This window comes from Kwoniella botswanensis, chromosome 1 (genome assembly GCF_036426115.1).
Source record: "Kwoniella botswanensis chromosome 1, complete sequence".
In the NCBI taxonomy this organism is placed as follows: Eukaryota; Fungi; Basidiomycota; class Tremellomycetes; order Tremellales; family Cryptococcaceae; genus Kwoniella; species Kwoniella botswanensis.
Genome location: NC_088599.1, coordinates 2,787,684 through 2,803,617, shown reverse-complemented (window position 1 = coordinate 2,803,617; position 15,934 = coordinate 2,787,684). Strand labels below are relative to the sequence as shown.

Sequence of the window (15,934 nt, the reverse complement as noted above, 5' to 3'; positions counted from 1 at the left end):
CTCATTCCGTCGGGGCGACGAGGACGGCTAAGTAGTGGGTCATTTATTGTCCGTGTATCCTCCGATCCTACTGTGACCGGCTCTCCGTTATAGTTGTAGCAACGCGTCCGTCATTCAGGCGGCATGACCGCAAGTATGAGTCAATCTCTGATAGATTTAACTGATATAAAAAACTCATTGCATTGTCGTTTGGTTTCGTATGATCAACTTACTCACAGATACATGTCATATCGATACACCACAGCATCTCATATGTGTCACGGTTGAGTCCAATCCAATCAACCGGTGATCTTTCATTCAAGTCCCTCTGATAATGTCAAACCTCTATCAGAACACTACCTATGTCCTTCAGACCACGTACAACTCGATTCATCATCACTTCTCCACTGGCATCCAGATTATCCGACGTAATGTCAGACCATTTCTAATCCTCCAAGCGGGGTACTGGTCCCTCGCTTTAATGGGCGTCGCAATTACATACAGATACCCTGAAATACAACAAAAAGTACTCGATTCTACCAACAAAGACTTGAATAGATATCAAGTTGGACGATGGGTGAAGGAAGCATACGATAATGGACACGTCCTCAAAGCAGCAGGATGGACATTCCTCATTAATCTCACGGTCGGTTCATTCGGATGCATCACATTGCCTTCTATAATGATGCCGACTAGTGGGATCCTGATGGCTGGTGTGAGAGCGATGACTTGGGGATTAATATTCTCACCTATTGCTGGGAAGAAAGATGCGTTGACGTTACCTCATTTCATCACGATGTTGATAGAGGGCCAACCTTATATCCTGGCTGCTTTGGGAGATTGGTTCTTGATTAGGCGGTTTTTGGGTCAATTTGGATGGGAGAAGGTAGATGGAGAAGGACAAGGTCAAATCAGATTGAGTGATGATGACAAGGATAAGGATAGGAAAGGAAAGAGAACAAGAACAACTTGGAGTTGGATCCCGATCTCATGGCCTGGGTATGGACAGGGATTGAAAGATGTTTTATCGCTTTATGGACCTATCGCTGGGACATTGGCTATAGCAGCTATATGGGAGGGATACGAGGTGATTCATTTCAAGAAGGGGTTCTGGTAAAACTGTAGGTGATCGTGACGGAAGAAAGGAAAGAAACATCCGTATAACCGTAGATTCGTAGATCAAGATATTACATAGATATATAGTCAGTAACAAGATACGTAGGAGGAGCCCATGATATAATCACCACTCGTCCGTTTAGGAGGAAACCACACATCTCATCTCTGTTGTATATACTTGTATGGAGTTCACTGTACTTTATGACCCTTGGACCATTGAAGCCATTGCTTTGTTCCTCCGTCTGTCATATATCTGTATCTATCTGTTGTTATATTGCTCGATTCATCACTCGTACATTTCATGAGAGCATGGCAACTTCTCCCTTACCATCCTTCATACAGTGTGATTGACTGTTACGTCAGATGGTCAGTGCCCCTACACGTGGAGCTGATCGTTCTCGGTTAGCCGCATCCGTTCACCGCGTTCCTGAATCGGAAAGGGAATCCAAAGGATGGGTAAACCGGTCTCATCAATTTTTCACGCACGTTCATGAAATCCATGTCGATCCTCGATTCTGACTGGTCAATTTCACTGTTACCCCGGATTCTGTCATGCTGTTATACGCTCCACTTGGTAGGAATACTCTACTGACAAGCCAAGCCAAGCCTAGGCATCGCTCCAAGCCATACATACAAAAGTAAAAGCAAAAAAAATGCATGCACGTTCATCACCACCACTATATATCTCTTTCTTCGTTCATTTCTCCCACTCACACGACCATAATCTTGGCTCACACGACCAAGACCAAGTCATCTCATCGCTCACACGACCACTCTCGTTGCTTAAAATAGATCACAACAATCCTAACTTACCTAACAAGGTTCAAGAACAAACCTCCACTCGAGTGGTCCAGAAAATTTGATTTTGCGATCTTAAGTGTTGGTACTTGATATAAAGCACGTTCATCGCTACTCCACCGCTTTGACGACGTCAGATTCTTTATCTGGACAAGAAACTACACCAGCTGGTTTGTGCCTACGGTTCTACAAGTCAAAGGAAGGACGAACATACTCGTACGGTTGGGTGACGTAGTTGAAGAATATCTTCAAAACGTCGATTCATCTCGTCTCGTCTTGCTCCAACTCATCGACTACAAAATAACCAAAACCCAACTTTCCCATTTGAACTCTCGCCTATCCAACATAATCATCCACCATGGCTCTCTCATTCATCCTTCGGGGTGAGGATCAACAAACTCCTATGATCGCTCCCGATTCCAATGCCCCTTCTCCAGCTGTACTGTCGTTATCCGGTTCTCCAAGGATACACAATAACAACCCTAATATTGAAGGTCAAACATTCTCTTCGCTCGATCCTCCCTCACCTGACTCCAACGATAAATCTCGACGATATAGCTCGGGAGGTCCTGATCCAGAGAAGATCGACCATGCGCTGAAGAAGGAAAGGTTTAATATGGATCATCCGCTGTATCATGACTTGGCTCCAGAAGATTCTTACAAAGATGGTGTTTATTGGGTAAGTCTATCGTACACTTCCACTATAATATCGAAACTCTAGCTGATTTAGGTGTTCTTGACGTCTACAGGCAGATTTACCAGGTTCAGAAAGACGATCATGGGTTCACACTCAAAATCATACAGAGGTGATGAGAGAAGTACGACACGTATGGAGCATGTTCAAGAAAGACCCTTTATCACCTTTATCGGTCTACACCAAGAAATACGTCATGGGAGGATTCGGTTTGTTCACAGAGGGTTATACTTTGTTCTCGATAGGTAATTTGGGGGCACTGTATAAAGCAGTTTGGCCATTGTGTTGGAAGACTCATGAAGTTTGTGATTCAAATTGGGTCGCTGCGGTGAGTATGCATTACTCCGGCGTGATCTCATGTAGACAATCATGCTAATCAACATTCATAGGTCGACTACCTCCAAATCATTGGTATCATCCTTGGTCAGATCTTAGTGGGTATCGAAGGTGATTGGATAGGTAGGAAAGCAGGTTTAGTACAAGATGCTTTGGTCATGACAAGTAAGTGCGCCGTCTTCCTTCTTGGCAGAAACCTAATGCTGATATTTGGTTGACCTCATCATAGTCGGTTTGGTCATGCTCACTGCATCTTGGGGTACTTCCCTCGAAGGTTGGGTCATCTGTTATGGTTTCTCCCAATTCTTCTACGGTATTGGTGTCGGTGAGTACACGACTGTCTGTCGATGCGACGGTATATGATACTGATCTGTCTTTCGTTCAGGTGGTGAATACCCTATGACATCTACCACGGCAATGGAATCAAAATCCGTCGCTGGTTCACAGAAAGATGACAAATTGCACAGAGGTAGAAATGTCGTCTTGGCATTCTTGATGCAGGGTGGGTAATCTTTCGAATATCCACTGGTAAGCGGTTTTACAGTGCTGATTCATACCTTTTGTTTATTCTAGGTTGGGGTCAACTATTCAACCAAGGAATCTTGATCATCCTCTTATTGATCTTTCACCATTCTGCCAATCCACCTTATTCAACCGTCTCTGCCCAATGGACCTTCCGAGTTTCCTTCGGTATAATGGCGGTTATGACCCTCTGGTTAGCTTATTTCCGATTCTACAAGAAGAAATATTCTTCTGCCGCTCTGAAGAAATCAAAGAAGAATTCAAGAGTCAATCAATCAGGATACGATCTTCATTCCCTCAAGTTGGTTTCTACCCATTTCGCAGGGAGATTGATTGGTACCACCATGGGATGGCTTTTCAATGATTTCTTGTTTTACGGAAACAAATTGTTCGCTTCCACTTTTATCAATATCATTTCACCTTCCAGTGTAGGCAATGTCGTTACGACCTGGAATTGGAACTTGGTCAACATCGGTGTTTCACTCGTTGGATATTACCTCGCTGCGTTGTTTATCGATCATAAATTCTATGGAAGAAAGAGAATGCAGATCATTGGGTTCTTAGGCGATGGTGTGCTATTCTTGATCGCTGCTAGTGAGTTACCTTTTCTACTTCAAACTACCCTCTTCGATAATATGAACCAAAAGCAGATAATCTGTACCTCGAAGATCATGCTGATACATTTCCTGTTGCTTAGTCTGGTACAAAGAACTCTCTACCCCTCAACACATCCGAGGATTCCAAACTATCTATTACCTCTCCTCATTCTTCCAGCAATTCGGTCCCAACTGCACTACCTTCCTACTCGCCGCCGAGGTCTTCCCCGTTTCAGTCCGAGCTACCGCCCACGGTCTATCCGCCGCATCAGGAAAAGTCGGTGCATTGCTTCCAGCAGTAATCTACAACTATGTCGATACTCGAACTCGATTCTGGATAGTTTGGCCATTCGGTATAGCCGGTGTGATCGTCACATTGTTGTTCATCCCCGATACGACAGGATTGGATCTCAGAGAACAAGATAGGTATTGGGCATTTGTCAGAGAAGGTAGAGCGAACGAATATCACGGTATTGCCGTTCACCCAAGACATCTAAGTGTATGGGAGAGATACGTTCTGAAGAGACATTTACAATATGATGCCGAGAAAGATAGACATCAGAGAGTCAAGGAATTGAAAATGCTTTGGGAACAGAAGAAGAAAGCGGCCATCGAAGAACAGGAACATGAACATGAACATGAAGAAGAGGGAGAGTTGAGTCATAGAGCTTTCCATCATTTCAATAGTGAGTGGTCTCTTTCTTGATTATGTATGCGAAAATGGTCGCTAACGATCAATGGTTGAATGTCATTCAGCTATTCACGAGAAACAGACCATCCCGTCGAGCTCGTCCACTATTGCAGAATAATCAGTATTCAGTATTGAGTAATACGAATATTGTTTGATTCTGTTATCGTCTTCCATTTATCAATTCACATCTTAGATATATATATACTTTTCATCCGATCTTTTCAGATGAAATGAAATGAACATTGTCAATGAGTCAGACTAAGCATATAGGATACGGATTTTTCTTTCTAGCATTATATATACTCAAGCATTCAAAATATGTAATATCTCTCTCGCTTTCCATCAGTCATAATTTACAAATACATACAAATCATATATGCATTGAGATCGCACATAATTCATGAATATCAAACCCGATCACTTGTCCTTACTCGTTCGTGAACTCGACTGATATTCGGTACGATCTGAGTCATCATGCATGACCAGCAATACGCTTTGAAATATCCTTTCAATACAAGATACATGCATAACCCTGTATGTTCATCTCTGACAGATACTAGATGAGATATGATTCTATGATTACGCCTTGGCAGCTTCGGGGTTTTGGTTCCCGTAATCCAGAGCCTTCACAATTGTGTAAATGCTAATGAATCAATTCAAAGTATCAGCCATATCCTACGTCGTAGCACACTCGTCTCAGACTCAGATGAGGGACGATGTGGATCCAATTCAACGGATCAATAGCAACTTACGCTGTCAATGTTGGTACAGGTACACCTAATCTTTGTCCTTCTCGCACAGGTGTTCCAAGAATGACCTGAAAAAACCAAGAGATCTCAGCTCGATCCTCATTGATCTATCTATGTGAATTCTTCGAACGAGACTCACCTCAACTTCCATAGGTCTCCCAGCGAAATTATCAGCCATCATAGAACTTGGTAAACCGGGATAAGCAACGTCTGTACATTGTTTGATCAATTTGTCTACTGTTCCATCTTCGATCTTGAGACCCTTGGCTTTGGCGACAGCTTCAACCTCTCTCATAACAGTATAACAGAGGGGTAAGGCCTGGGAGGAGGAGTCGAAGAATGGTCCGGTCTTAAGTCTTGTGGCCGTTGTTAACGAGTTCCTGTAACGTAATAAAGCAAATGATCAGTATATACCACTCTATGTGTATAGCATTCCATATAGGTACAGTTCGTCTTCCATATACCCAGACGGTCTTGACTGGAATGTCGACTCACCAACAACAATTCCAAATGACTTTGACCCATCGTTCACTCTGAATATCCTCCGTAACGGTACAGTCACCCTTACCAGCTTTCAACCATCCCACAAGTTTCTCCAACTTGGCATCTTCCTCTTCTTTCTTGGCTCCATTCTCTCTATAGTCGACACCAATGGTTAGACCTTCCCTATTGAATTGTTCTACACCGTCCGAGGTAGGAAGGGCTTTGCCTCCGGTCCAAACGACCGCTGAGATGATGGTGCTATCGGGAAAAGACTGGTGTAAAGGTTCTTCGGCACCTACACCGTTTTGCAAGAGGACGATAGAAGTGAGCGAAGGGGTGATGATGGGTCGTAAGTGGTCGGACAGAGAAGGTTTGGCATCGAGCAGTGCTTTGTTGGCGCAGAGGACATAAGAGAATTTCGTTCCAGACGCAGCAGCTTCTTCAGTCGATTTCCAAACTACCAAGCAGAACCAGATCAGCATCCGCTCCCTACGTGCACCTTACGAGGTATGTCACTCACCACCAGCAAATTTCAAACCATCATGATTACCAAACTTGGGACTGATCAACTTGAATCCCTTTTCTTTCACTGCAGCGTAATTGGATCGGGCAACTACGTGAACGTCACATTTCCCAGATAATTGGAGGATACAGGCGTAGATCCCACCAATACCACCTAGACCGAAGAGTAAGACTGATTCTCTGGACATGTTAAGAAAGCTCTTTGTTATCACTGTTTGGCAACGACTGAAAGAAAGACTCTTAAGAGTATTTTGAGCTAATATGCATATGGACATGGGTATGGATATGAATATGCTTTCGTTATGATGGTCCCATCCACTATCATTCAATCCAGACATAACTTGGACCACCATCCGGTACTTACCGTCCCGAGATGCCTGTACCACGTGGCCACAAGCACCGGTATCGGGCCGGAATGAAATGATCCTTGATTTACCGTTCAATTACTGTTATTTTGAATATCGTGAATCTCATTCGCAAGCAACGATAGGATTGAGGAATGTAGGCTGATAGTCTCGGGGTTTGGCACTCATCGGACAGCTGAGAGAGCAAAGGCAGACACCCTATCAGTCTATATAAAGGTACCTTCGGACGTGCCACTCCCGACCAAATCCACTCATAGTCAAATACGAGTGAAGTGATCTCGATAAAGATTGGATCAATAACATCTGCACTGAGATAATCAAGATGATGAACACAATGAGACCAGCTTCGAGACTGGTAACTCCCCGTGTGCTACCGCGACGAGCAATCCAGATACCCAAAAGACCTTTCTCAAGTGGATCAGCGACTGGAGAAGCTAGATCGAGAGCTAGATTCCTTCAAATAGGTAGTGCAGTGAGTGATATTTAGCGCAAACCCCGGTATGAGGATCAAGCTTATCGGTATGTTCCCTCGGTCTAGGTCGCAGCATCCATGGCTATAGGATATGCACTCACCAGCCCCATAAGACTAGAAGAAGCTGCGGATGATCCAGCACCATCTAGAGATGCAGCCGTAGGAAGAGCTCTGATACCTTTCAGCGAAGTGAACAAGCACAATACACCTGAAGATTGTTGGGTAGTAATTGATGGAAAGGTATATGATCTTACTGAAGTGAGCGTTCTACCTTCTGCCATTATCATCATCATCGTCTGACTTCGGTGACCAGATAACGGAGCTAATGGAATGAGATGCGGTGATCTAATCTTGCAGTTCGCTCAAATACATCCTGGCGGAGCAGGACACATCCACCGAGTAGCCGGACGAGATGCCAGTGCGATTTTCAATCCCATCCATCCACCCGGGACAATCGAGAACGGTTTAGACGAAGAGGCTTTCATGGGATTGGTAGATCCAATGACTTTACCTCAGACGGTAAACAAGGTGGCTAGTGGTGAGAAGGAGGAGAGGAAGATTGAATTGGCCGAGATAATCGGTTTACCAGATTTCGATGAAGCTGCTAGAAGGATATTGACGGGGAAAGCTTGGGCTTATATGTCTAGTGGAGCTACGGATCAGTATAGTGAGTCACTGCCATGCTTCCTTTGGTTATACTTCTTGCCTAGTGATATACCTTAGCTGACTCTTGTTCGTTGCATAGCCCTCGATTTGAATAGAAGAGCATTCAACTCAATACTTTTCAGGCCTCGAATCATGATAGATGTGGATATTGCCGATACTAGAACTACGATGTTAGGTCAAGAGACCTCTTTACCTGTGAGTGAACAGTGATATCGCTTTTCAACGCACGACGAGTTTCAGACCGAGCGAGAAGACCATGGGAAAGCTGACAGATTGCGATCAACCAGATATTCATCTCACCTGCTGGTATGGCCAAACTCGCCCACCCGGAAGGAGAATGTCTCTTAGCTAAAGGTGCAGGTCAATGTGATATCATACAAATGGTGAGCTAGTATCACACCGTATGCACTGTCTTCATCTACTAGGCTAAATTTTGCCCATCAGATCTCGACCAACGCCTCAGCTCCATTACCAGATATAATCAACTCCCGTACCTCCCCAACTCAACCATTCTTCATGCAGCTCTACGTCGACCGTAACCGGGACAAGTCCGAGGCTCTCATACGTAAGATCAACGACCTGGGGTTAAAAGCGATATTCGTGACTGTCGATGCTGCCGCTCCAGGGAAGAGAGAAGCAGACGAACGAAGTCGAGCGGAAGTAGAAGTAGCATCAGGTATATCAGGAGGAAAGATTTCGTCGGACAACAAAGGTGGTGGAATTGGGCGATCGGTTGGAGGGTTCATTGATCCGAAATTAAATTGGAATGATATAGCTTGGTTGAGGAAACATACAAAGTTGCCCATAGGATTGAAGGGTGTACAGACAGTGGAAGATGCTATGAAAGCTGCTGAGCTGGGAGTGGATGCGATCTATTTGTCCAATCATGGGTGAGTAGATCGAATTTACAAGTAGATTCAGCATAGCATGTTGAATTGGAATTTTATACTGATAAGTTACAATGATTAGTGGCCGAGCTCTTGATGGATCCCCTCCTGCCATGTACACTTTATTAGAAATCAACAAGATCTGCCCGGAGCTTTTGAAGAAGTGTGAAGTGAGCTGATAGTCTCACTAACCTGAAAGTATACGATGATTATAAACTAACGAGAGGGCTACAGGTATACCTTGACGGAGGGTGCAGAAGAGGAACAGACGTAGTCAAAGCATTATGTCTTGGTGCTAAGGGAGTGGGAATGGGTCGACCTTTCCTGTATTCTCTGACATACGGTGAAGAAGGTGTCGTACATGCTATCGAGAGTGAGTAAAATCTCAGCCCCGAGTTCATATGATAATCCACTGAGAGGATGACATGCTTTATGCTTACGGTTGACTCTCATAGTCATGCGAGACGAAATTCAAACTACTTTACGTCTATTGGGTGTAAATCGATTGGATCAACTTGGACCGCATTTGGTGAGTATACCATTAGTTAGAACTTGAAATAGAAAATCTTTCTTGAGAGACCAAGTACTGATCCTTGGATATCTTCCGTGTTCAGCTCAACACTCGAGCTTTGGATAATCTCGTTTTTGATAGACCAGTGTTTGGTCCAGGTGAGAAGCCATTATAATGATAACTACAATCTATGCATTTTGCAATGCATTAAAATCCTATAGAGGTCTTACAATCGTGCATCAGAGTGTCCCGTTCAATCGTGTACCGTCATTGATGTACTATCATTATCCTTTCTATCTTCACCCAATTGTTCTATACCTGCTTGATAAGCAAAGTTTGTCCATCTTCTGACTACACCTCTCCCGTCTTCCTGCCATGGAAATCGCTTTGTGTCCCTATCAGGCCAATTTATCAATGGGAACTCTCTCATTTTCGGACATGAATTTCCAAGGGGGAAATGTGGAGAGCAGCAAGGCGTTTTGCGAAGTCGCAATCAAAAAGATGAGATGCGAAGGAGGGCGAAGGGATCATGTCGATGAATGGCAGTACTCACCGGCAGATCAACATAGCATGACTGTTATAGGCCCAAGGAAACCAAGCTATCACTCTCTCCGCATGAGGGATCGCCTCATTCAAATTACGTATCATCACTTTCTGCGCGGGCGTTAAAAGCAATGGAGCGGTTTTACTATGTTCGACCGGTTCTGATAAAGGCGGTGTGGAGATACCGTCAATCGACGTGGACGGCCTAACCGAGTCTGATAGTGTATCTCGGAGCTCTGTAGTAGCATTTTCGATGGCGTTGGCAAGAGAGGAGGACGAAGAGACGAGAAGCGGTTGACGATCAAGTAAGTTACGGTGGGTTTGTATACGTTTGCGACTATGATGATGACGAGCGATGTCAGATTCAGGTCGTATCTAAGCTTGTTCGCATGGAGGGACGTACGAGTGAAAGTTATGCAGTGTTATAGCCCCAGCTCTGAGCATTTGGAATACGAAGAATCAGCTGAACTGTCTCTTTTGAAATCTAAGTAGCTGGACTTACAGATATACCAGCACGAATGGCAAGAGTAAAGGGAATATCAAGAATAACAGCTATGTCAGGCTGTGCATCAGCTCCTTATAGATCGTAGACATCCCATCGTTTGACTCACATAATTGATAGGCCAAGGAAACACCATAAACGGAGGAGGAAGTGGTTGTCTTCTTCTACCTTTCCATTCGGTCGGTATCCTGTTGACTGGAGACTTCATCACTTTGATGTGTATCTGAACTTCCTCACCATCGTCGTCAACGTCCATACTGTGATTTACTGGTAAATCGTCAGGATCAGGCAGTTCGATCCTCTTCCAGGATCGGACTATATGATCGTCATCTACTTCGATATCCAATATTGACGAATCAGAGAATGGGTCGGAGGAGCTGATGGATGCTGTCGGATACGGAACGGTTTGATCTTCGCAGCTGTGTATGGACAGATATCTGAGCTTCGTCCTAACATTACGGAGGGGAGGGGGAAATAGCTCACCCATTCGCTATTATCATTACTTTCGGAAATATCTTTAAGGCTTGAATGAAGACGTGATCTAATTGGAACATCAGCTTTGAAGGTTGTGACCCATCATTCTGAATCCAAACATCTGAGCAGCGTACCAGGATCAGCCATCAATTCCAACAATCCCCTTCCTGCCCGTTCCGGTTCTTTATCTAAACAGTATATCTGCCTTCCGCTACGGCTGAACAGCTGTCTCCCGACAGTATGTACCACTGTGTTGGTGAGTGTACCTATTTGAGGAGCTTAGTGCAGTAAATTGAGCTCGTCATTCGCACTTACCATATCTGAGAACTCCTAAATGCTATCGAGTCAAGCATACGTCAGCCAGAAGTCAGGACTCAGATGATGAGATATGACCTACTGGTGTAGCCGCTGTAGAGAATGATATTGGCTTATGTCTGGAAAAGAAGGAAGGCTGTCTAGAATGCAGGACACCGATGACGTATCGTGATATGACTGATCATCCGTCAGTTTCGGAAATATCCAACCCTCGTCATGGAATTGACTTACGTCCCCCTAATGAGTACCCCATCTAGAGCACAGAACAAGGCAAGCAGCAAGGGTCAGCCCCTTGTCTCACCAGAAAGGCTACAACAGAGCGCACCACTGAGAACCCTACGACATCTTTGCCCTGATCTTCCAGTCTCTCAATCTCTCGATCAATCTATTGAAACAAGTGGGTTAAACAATGGGATATGATCAAATGCGATGAGTAGCGACGAGACTTACCTCCTCCACTATCCTATAAGCACAGACGTCGATCCCATCCCATGTTCGAGCGCCTTTGATCCCTTCAGGCAGATATACGACTGTCTCTAATGACCTCTCAGTCGAGCGTGAACTCGCAGGAGACGAAGGGATCTGCTGAGACGATAAACTCTGGAGTTCTTCTTTTACCGCCGCCAAGTTGAGTGAGGAGCCGTACAGTCCGTGAATTAGAATGACGAGGTGGACAGGCTGCATTGCTAGGGATCAATGTCAACGATCATATGCCCACAACAATGGAATCAACTATATATGGCTGTATGTTTGGTCTGCGCGGAGAAAGTAAGGAGGATGAAAGAGCATTCGGTGGAGGTTTGTTATCGAGATCGTCATCGGCAGTGGACGATCCCCGTCGGCCATTGCTCATCACCCACAGCTCAGCCATATGTGGCAATCCTCCTGGTAGAGCAAGGTTGGCAGGGATGATGCAGTACTAACCGTCGTATATCCCGTCCATTCGCAACCTTGCGTCATGTGAGAAAGAGAAAGTACTCAAGTCAAAACCAGTTGAAGCTAAGGGGTTGTCTTTCTTTTGTTCCATCTTCACCTTCTCGGTGCCATCACCATGTCCCATAAACCATCGACCCATCCAAGCACAATCATGATCTGTATTGCCTTCCTGCTGTCTTTGTTGTACATTCCTTATCTGGTATGGGTATACTTCAAGATCAACGGTTTCTCTAAGCTCGTTCTAGATGGACCTCCAGAAATTGTACCAACAATTGGGCATCCCCTTCGATTCGTTGATCAATCTCCAGTTCAGCCCTCAACGACCATGACAGTTCTGGATGATAAGATCATGGAGGATGACTACGAGTTCCCGCAAGCCAGCTTTGAGGTCCCGTGAGTCCTTGAAGTTTCGTTAGGGATATATCACAGCAGTTCTGATGGCACTTTGCTTCAGAGGTCCCGCGCAAGTCACACACCAGTCAGATGGTGATGAAGGACAAGCTGCGAGGACTCAAACCGCCATGATGACATACTCCAACGCAGCTAGAAGGCTATACAATCTAGCTCATGACAGCCCAGATACCTTCAAATTACCAAACAAAATCAAATGGGATACTTTCAAGGGATCCCTCAATCTCAGTATTGGCGTGCAAACACCTGAGACTGGACAACTATTACTGAGGAGTCTTTCGCCTATCGACACATACGGTCTACATCACTCCTTCGAGCTCATGCGATACGCAGCCTACCTAGATGATGTATTTGCAGGTTGTCGGATCATGGGAAACATGGGGAGATATGATGAAAACCAAGTAAAGGAGGCTTCCTCTTTCTGGAATACAAAGTTCTACAATAAAGATACCATGCTAGCTTTACCTGAGAAGTGGGCATGGGATTATGCGAATGCTCTGCACGCTTGCGTGTACGCTAATAGCTGCCAGAGGAAATTCTGGAGATGCGTTTCTGGCGCGTTCATGGAGAGTTCAGCGCCAGTAAGTCACAAAATTACTTGATGAACCCTACCACTCTGGCGTAACACAGTGATTTGCGGTACCATTCGATCTGGACCTCTCCGTGTCGTTGGTGCTTGTAGATTTCTGAACAAACGATTTCTGTAACGGCGATTTATAGAATTGTGAATGGTACCTGACTTAATTGTATGACTTGCTATGGATATGTACTCTTGTGTCGTAGATGAAGTGCGTGGTGCTGTCCCATTCAGAAGAGAGACGCAGTTTTGATTGCGCAGTCTGATTTGTGACTACATCAACCTCAGAAGCATGACCACCGGACAGTTGACAGACAAAGAACCTTGTCTGTCATCTTTTCTCACTTGATTTTACTAATCATCTCCTTACAGACATAGTTTCCTCTCATAACGACCATGCCGGGCTCATACACCTCTAAAGAAGGTGTCAGTGTACCTTATGCTGCGGGATTCGATGGCGGACAAGGTGACTTCGTAGTAATCAGCTCGGACAAGAAAGCATTTTGTGTAGAGAGCTCGAAATTAGCCGAAGCAAGGTGAGTTCGTTCTTCAGTTCGGCATCGTGCTCTGATAAAAGTCACTTTTGGGATCTTCCCGTAGCAAAGTCTTCCGTTACATGCTGGAAGTTGGTGACTCAAAACAACAGAAAGAACTGAAGTTGCAGAATTCTTCGGAAGCCCTTCATATCTTCTTGTCCGCCCTCGTAGACAGAGACGTCAATTTACAATACGTTGAATGGCCCAGGATCAAAGAGGCCGGAGAGCTCTTTCTTCGTTTCGAGGCTTGCCATCATGGACCGGAACTCCTCAAAAGCTGGATTCGAGCGGGTAATCATAGGGTGGATAACTTTGAGATGTTTGTGCTAGCAAGCAAATTCGACGATGTAGCAACAGGCTTTTGGTGATCCGCGATATAGGTGATTGTAGTAAATCGGGTTACGCAGGATCTTTCTGGACGAGTGATCAGTGGCCTCAGTCTCAACTAAGACAGCTACCCAGTGCCTGGGTCGGCGCTTATGCCAAAGCTCATGTCCAATGCCAGGTAAAATACGAACATCGTTCCAGAGCCTACTGGCGTGAAGTTGCCTGTGGGTTCCTTGAGAATGTCCTCCTGGTGAGTCTGCACTTTGAAAAGTCGAGGTCGAAATTTGCTCATGAAACGCAACTTGTGATAGTGAAAGAATGCGATAAGGCAGTTAGTCCCTCACAAAAGAGCTTTGTATTGAATTTTTCGAAACTTGCTGTACAATTTTCAGTGTAAAATGAAGCTTCGAGAACAAAATACTACAATGTTTTTTCTGTCAATATGAAATACAGTATTGATTGTATAAGACACCAGCTGCAGTTTGGTGGATCGCATTGAGGGGTATTACTCATATACTTCGTTGATAAACAACACCCAGTCTAAAATGCACATACGTAGACTAGACTAGTCTCCTTTCCTCCCTATACGTATAAGTCAGACGGATTCGTACAGCAGCATCGCATGTCAGTCCTGAGCAAAAGGAATAATCCTTGTTAGCACACCCAGAGATATCTATAGTACTCGATATAATATACGATACAGTGTTTTTTTTTTTTTTCCTATTCGACACTTTTCCACAAGATCATCATCAATCACCTTGAACCCATTCAAGCATGTACAAAAATTCAAGTTCAAAATCAACATTCTCCACCACTATCATCCTCTGTCTCACGATCCTCTTGCTGATTCTGGTATCTCAACTGGCATGGATCGAGCGGAAGATCGACAATTTATCTGAGATATCATGTTCATGTCTTAACAATTCGAGCAATAACTTTTCTCGACAGCCTACCACACCACTTCCATTTGACAGAAAGACTGGTACTCATATTGCCACAGGACTGAGGAGTGTCTTTCAGAATTTCAAAATTGTCGTGAGCAATAGCAAGGACAAAATCCTGAAGAATGACAAAGATAAATCACAAACAGAGTCTGAACCTATGTAAGTATTCATCACCTTCATCATACAGTATCCATCATCCTTACCATATGCGATACCGTATACCATATCCTATATACCGATCCGCTAATCAGCTGATCGACTACGCAGTGTGATCTCAGCCCGTCATGAGTTAATCTTCAATGAAGATCAATCAAGTCTAATCAATAAATCTCCTAAGCCCGTTCGCAACCTATACATTTCAACTTTCCTTTCCATCCACCATAATCCCAACAATCTCAGTCCTGCCATCGCATCGTTACCAAAAGATATAAAATGGGTGACTTTGCATAAAACACTCGATCTGAGTCTTACCCTCAAAACCCCCGAAGTAGGTAGACAGCTCTTATCAAATCTTCATCCAGTTGATCGATATGGTATGAAACATCAATTCGAGTTGTTCAATCTTGCTGCGCAATTCGACGATGTATATACAGCTAGTAGGGTGATTGCATCGATCAGAGGGTACGATAGTGATTGGGCTAGTTGGAATTCAACCTTTTGGCGATTGAGGGGTTGGGACTGGGATGAAAAAGCCATGAAGGGCTTACCAAGTAATTGGATATGGGCTTATATGAAAGCCCATCAAGAGACAGCGAAGCCAATAGTCAAATTAGGTACCGTTGATAGAGAAAGAGAGATCTATTGGTTAGCTGTATCGGCAAGGTTCATGAGTAATTTGACTCCTGTAAGTTGACCTTTAGTGAATCTGTTAGCGAAGAAAGTGAACTGACTTCATGAGTCTCCCTTTTAATCGTAATCAGTAAGATATTCCCAAAAATGAGATGATCAAAATCTGCACAATCTGAGAGAGAATAGTTAGTCA

General features: G+C 44.3%; 8 protein-coding genes across 8 annotated transcripts; 6 read left to right on the top strand and 2 right to left on the bottom strand.

Moving 5' to 3' along the window:
• Positions 1-313: 313 nt before the first annotated feature.
• Positions 314-1,096, top strand: L199_001087 (uncharacterized protein; the record flags this gene model as incomplete). Its single annotated transcript, XM_064886844.1, has 1 exon — positions 314-1,096. The coding sequence occupies one exon, from the start codon at positions 314-316 to the stop codon at positions 1,094-1,096; it is 783 nt and encodes a 260-aa protein (XP_064742916.1).
• A 1,155-nt stretch (positions 1,097-2,251) lies between these two features.
• L199_001086 (uncharacterized protein) lies at positions 2,252-4,850 on the top strand (the record flags this gene model as incomplete). Its single annotated transcript, XM_064886843.1, has 8 exons — positions 2,252-2,572; positions 2,643-2,915; positions 2,977-3,088; positions 3,153-3,248; positions 3,309-3,425; positions 3,497-4,039; positions 4,143-4,727; positions 4,798-4,850. 8 exons carry the CDS (start codon positions 2,252-2,254, stop codon positions 4,848-4,850), a joined length of 2,100 nt encoding a protein of 699 aa, XP_064742915.1.
• A 461-nt stretch (positions 4,851-5,311) lies between these two features.
• On the bottom strand, positions 5,312-6,674 carry L199_001085 (uncharacterized protein; the record flags this gene model as incomplete). The annotated part of the gene is made up of 5 exons (XM_064886842.1): positions 5,312-5,375; positions 5,485-5,549; positions 5,621-5,861; positions 5,977-6,421; positions 6,485-6,674. The coding sequence occupies 5 exons, from the start codon at positions 6,672-6,674 to the stop codon at positions 5,312-5,314; spliced, it is 1,005 nt and encodes a 334-aa protein (XP_064742914.1).
• A 499-nt stretch (positions 6,675-7,173) lies between these two features.
• Positions 7,174-9,562, top strand: L199_001084 (uncharacterized protein; the record flags this gene model as incomplete). Its single annotated transcript, XM_064886841.1, has 10 exons — positions 7,174-7,323; positions 7,390-7,581; positions 7,681-7,990; positions 8,069-8,184; positions 8,277-8,372; positions 8,434-8,879; positions 8,959-9,046; positions 9,111-9,249; positions 9,332-9,405; positions 9,491-9,562. The coding sequence occupies 10 exons, from the start codon at positions 7,174-7,176 to the stop codon at positions 9,560-9,562; spliced, it is 1,683 nt and encodes a 560-aa protein (XP_064742913.1).
• A 78-nt stretch (positions 9,563-9,640) lies between these two features.
• Positions 9,641-11,905, bottom strand: L199_001083 (uncharacterized protein; the record flags this gene model as incomplete). Its single annotated transcript, XM_064886840.1, has 12 exons — positions 9,641-9,782; positions 9,941-10,267; positions 10,334-10,366; positions 10,433-10,482; positions 10,542-10,851; positions 10,916-10,973; positions 11,041-11,172; positions 11,222-11,243; positions 11,304-11,398; positions 11,453-11,474; positions 11,547-11,606; positions 11,672-11,905. The coding sequence occupies 12 exons, from the start codon at positions 11,903-11,905 to the stop codon at positions 9,641-9,643; spliced, it is 1,485 nt and encodes a 494-aa protein (XP_064742912.1).
• A 367-nt stretch (positions 11,906-12,272) lies between these two features.
• L199_001082 (uncharacterized protein) lies at positions 12,273-13,170 on the top strand (the record flags this gene model as incomplete). Its single annotated transcript, XM_064886839.1, has 2 exons — positions 12,273-12,550; positions 12,612-13,170. The coding sequence occupies 2 exons, from the start codon at positions 12,273-12,275 to the stop codon at positions 13,168-13,170; spliced, it is 837 nt and encodes a 278-aa protein (XP_064742911.1).
• Positions 13,171-13,541: 371 nt separating this feature from the next.
• On the top strand, positions 13,542-14,049 carry L199_001081 (uncharacterized protein; the record flags this gene model as incomplete). The annotated part of the gene is made up of 2 exons (XM_064886838.1): positions 13,542-13,681; positions 13,746-14,049. 2 exons carry the CDS (start codon positions 13,542-13,544, stop codon positions 14,047-14,049), a joined length of 444 nt encoding a protein of 147 aa, XP_064742910.1.
• A 733-nt stretch (positions 14,050-14,782) lies between these two features.
• Positions 14,783-15,805, top strand: L199_001080 (uncharacterized protein; the record flags this gene model as incomplete). The annotated part of the gene is made up of 2 exons (XM_064886837.1): positions 14,783-15,111; positions 15,220-15,805. 2 exons carry the CDS (start codon positions 14,783-14,785, stop codon positions 15,803-15,805), a joined length of 915 nt encoding a protein of 304 aa, XP_064742909.1.
• Positions 15,806-15,934: the final 129 nt, after the last annotated feature.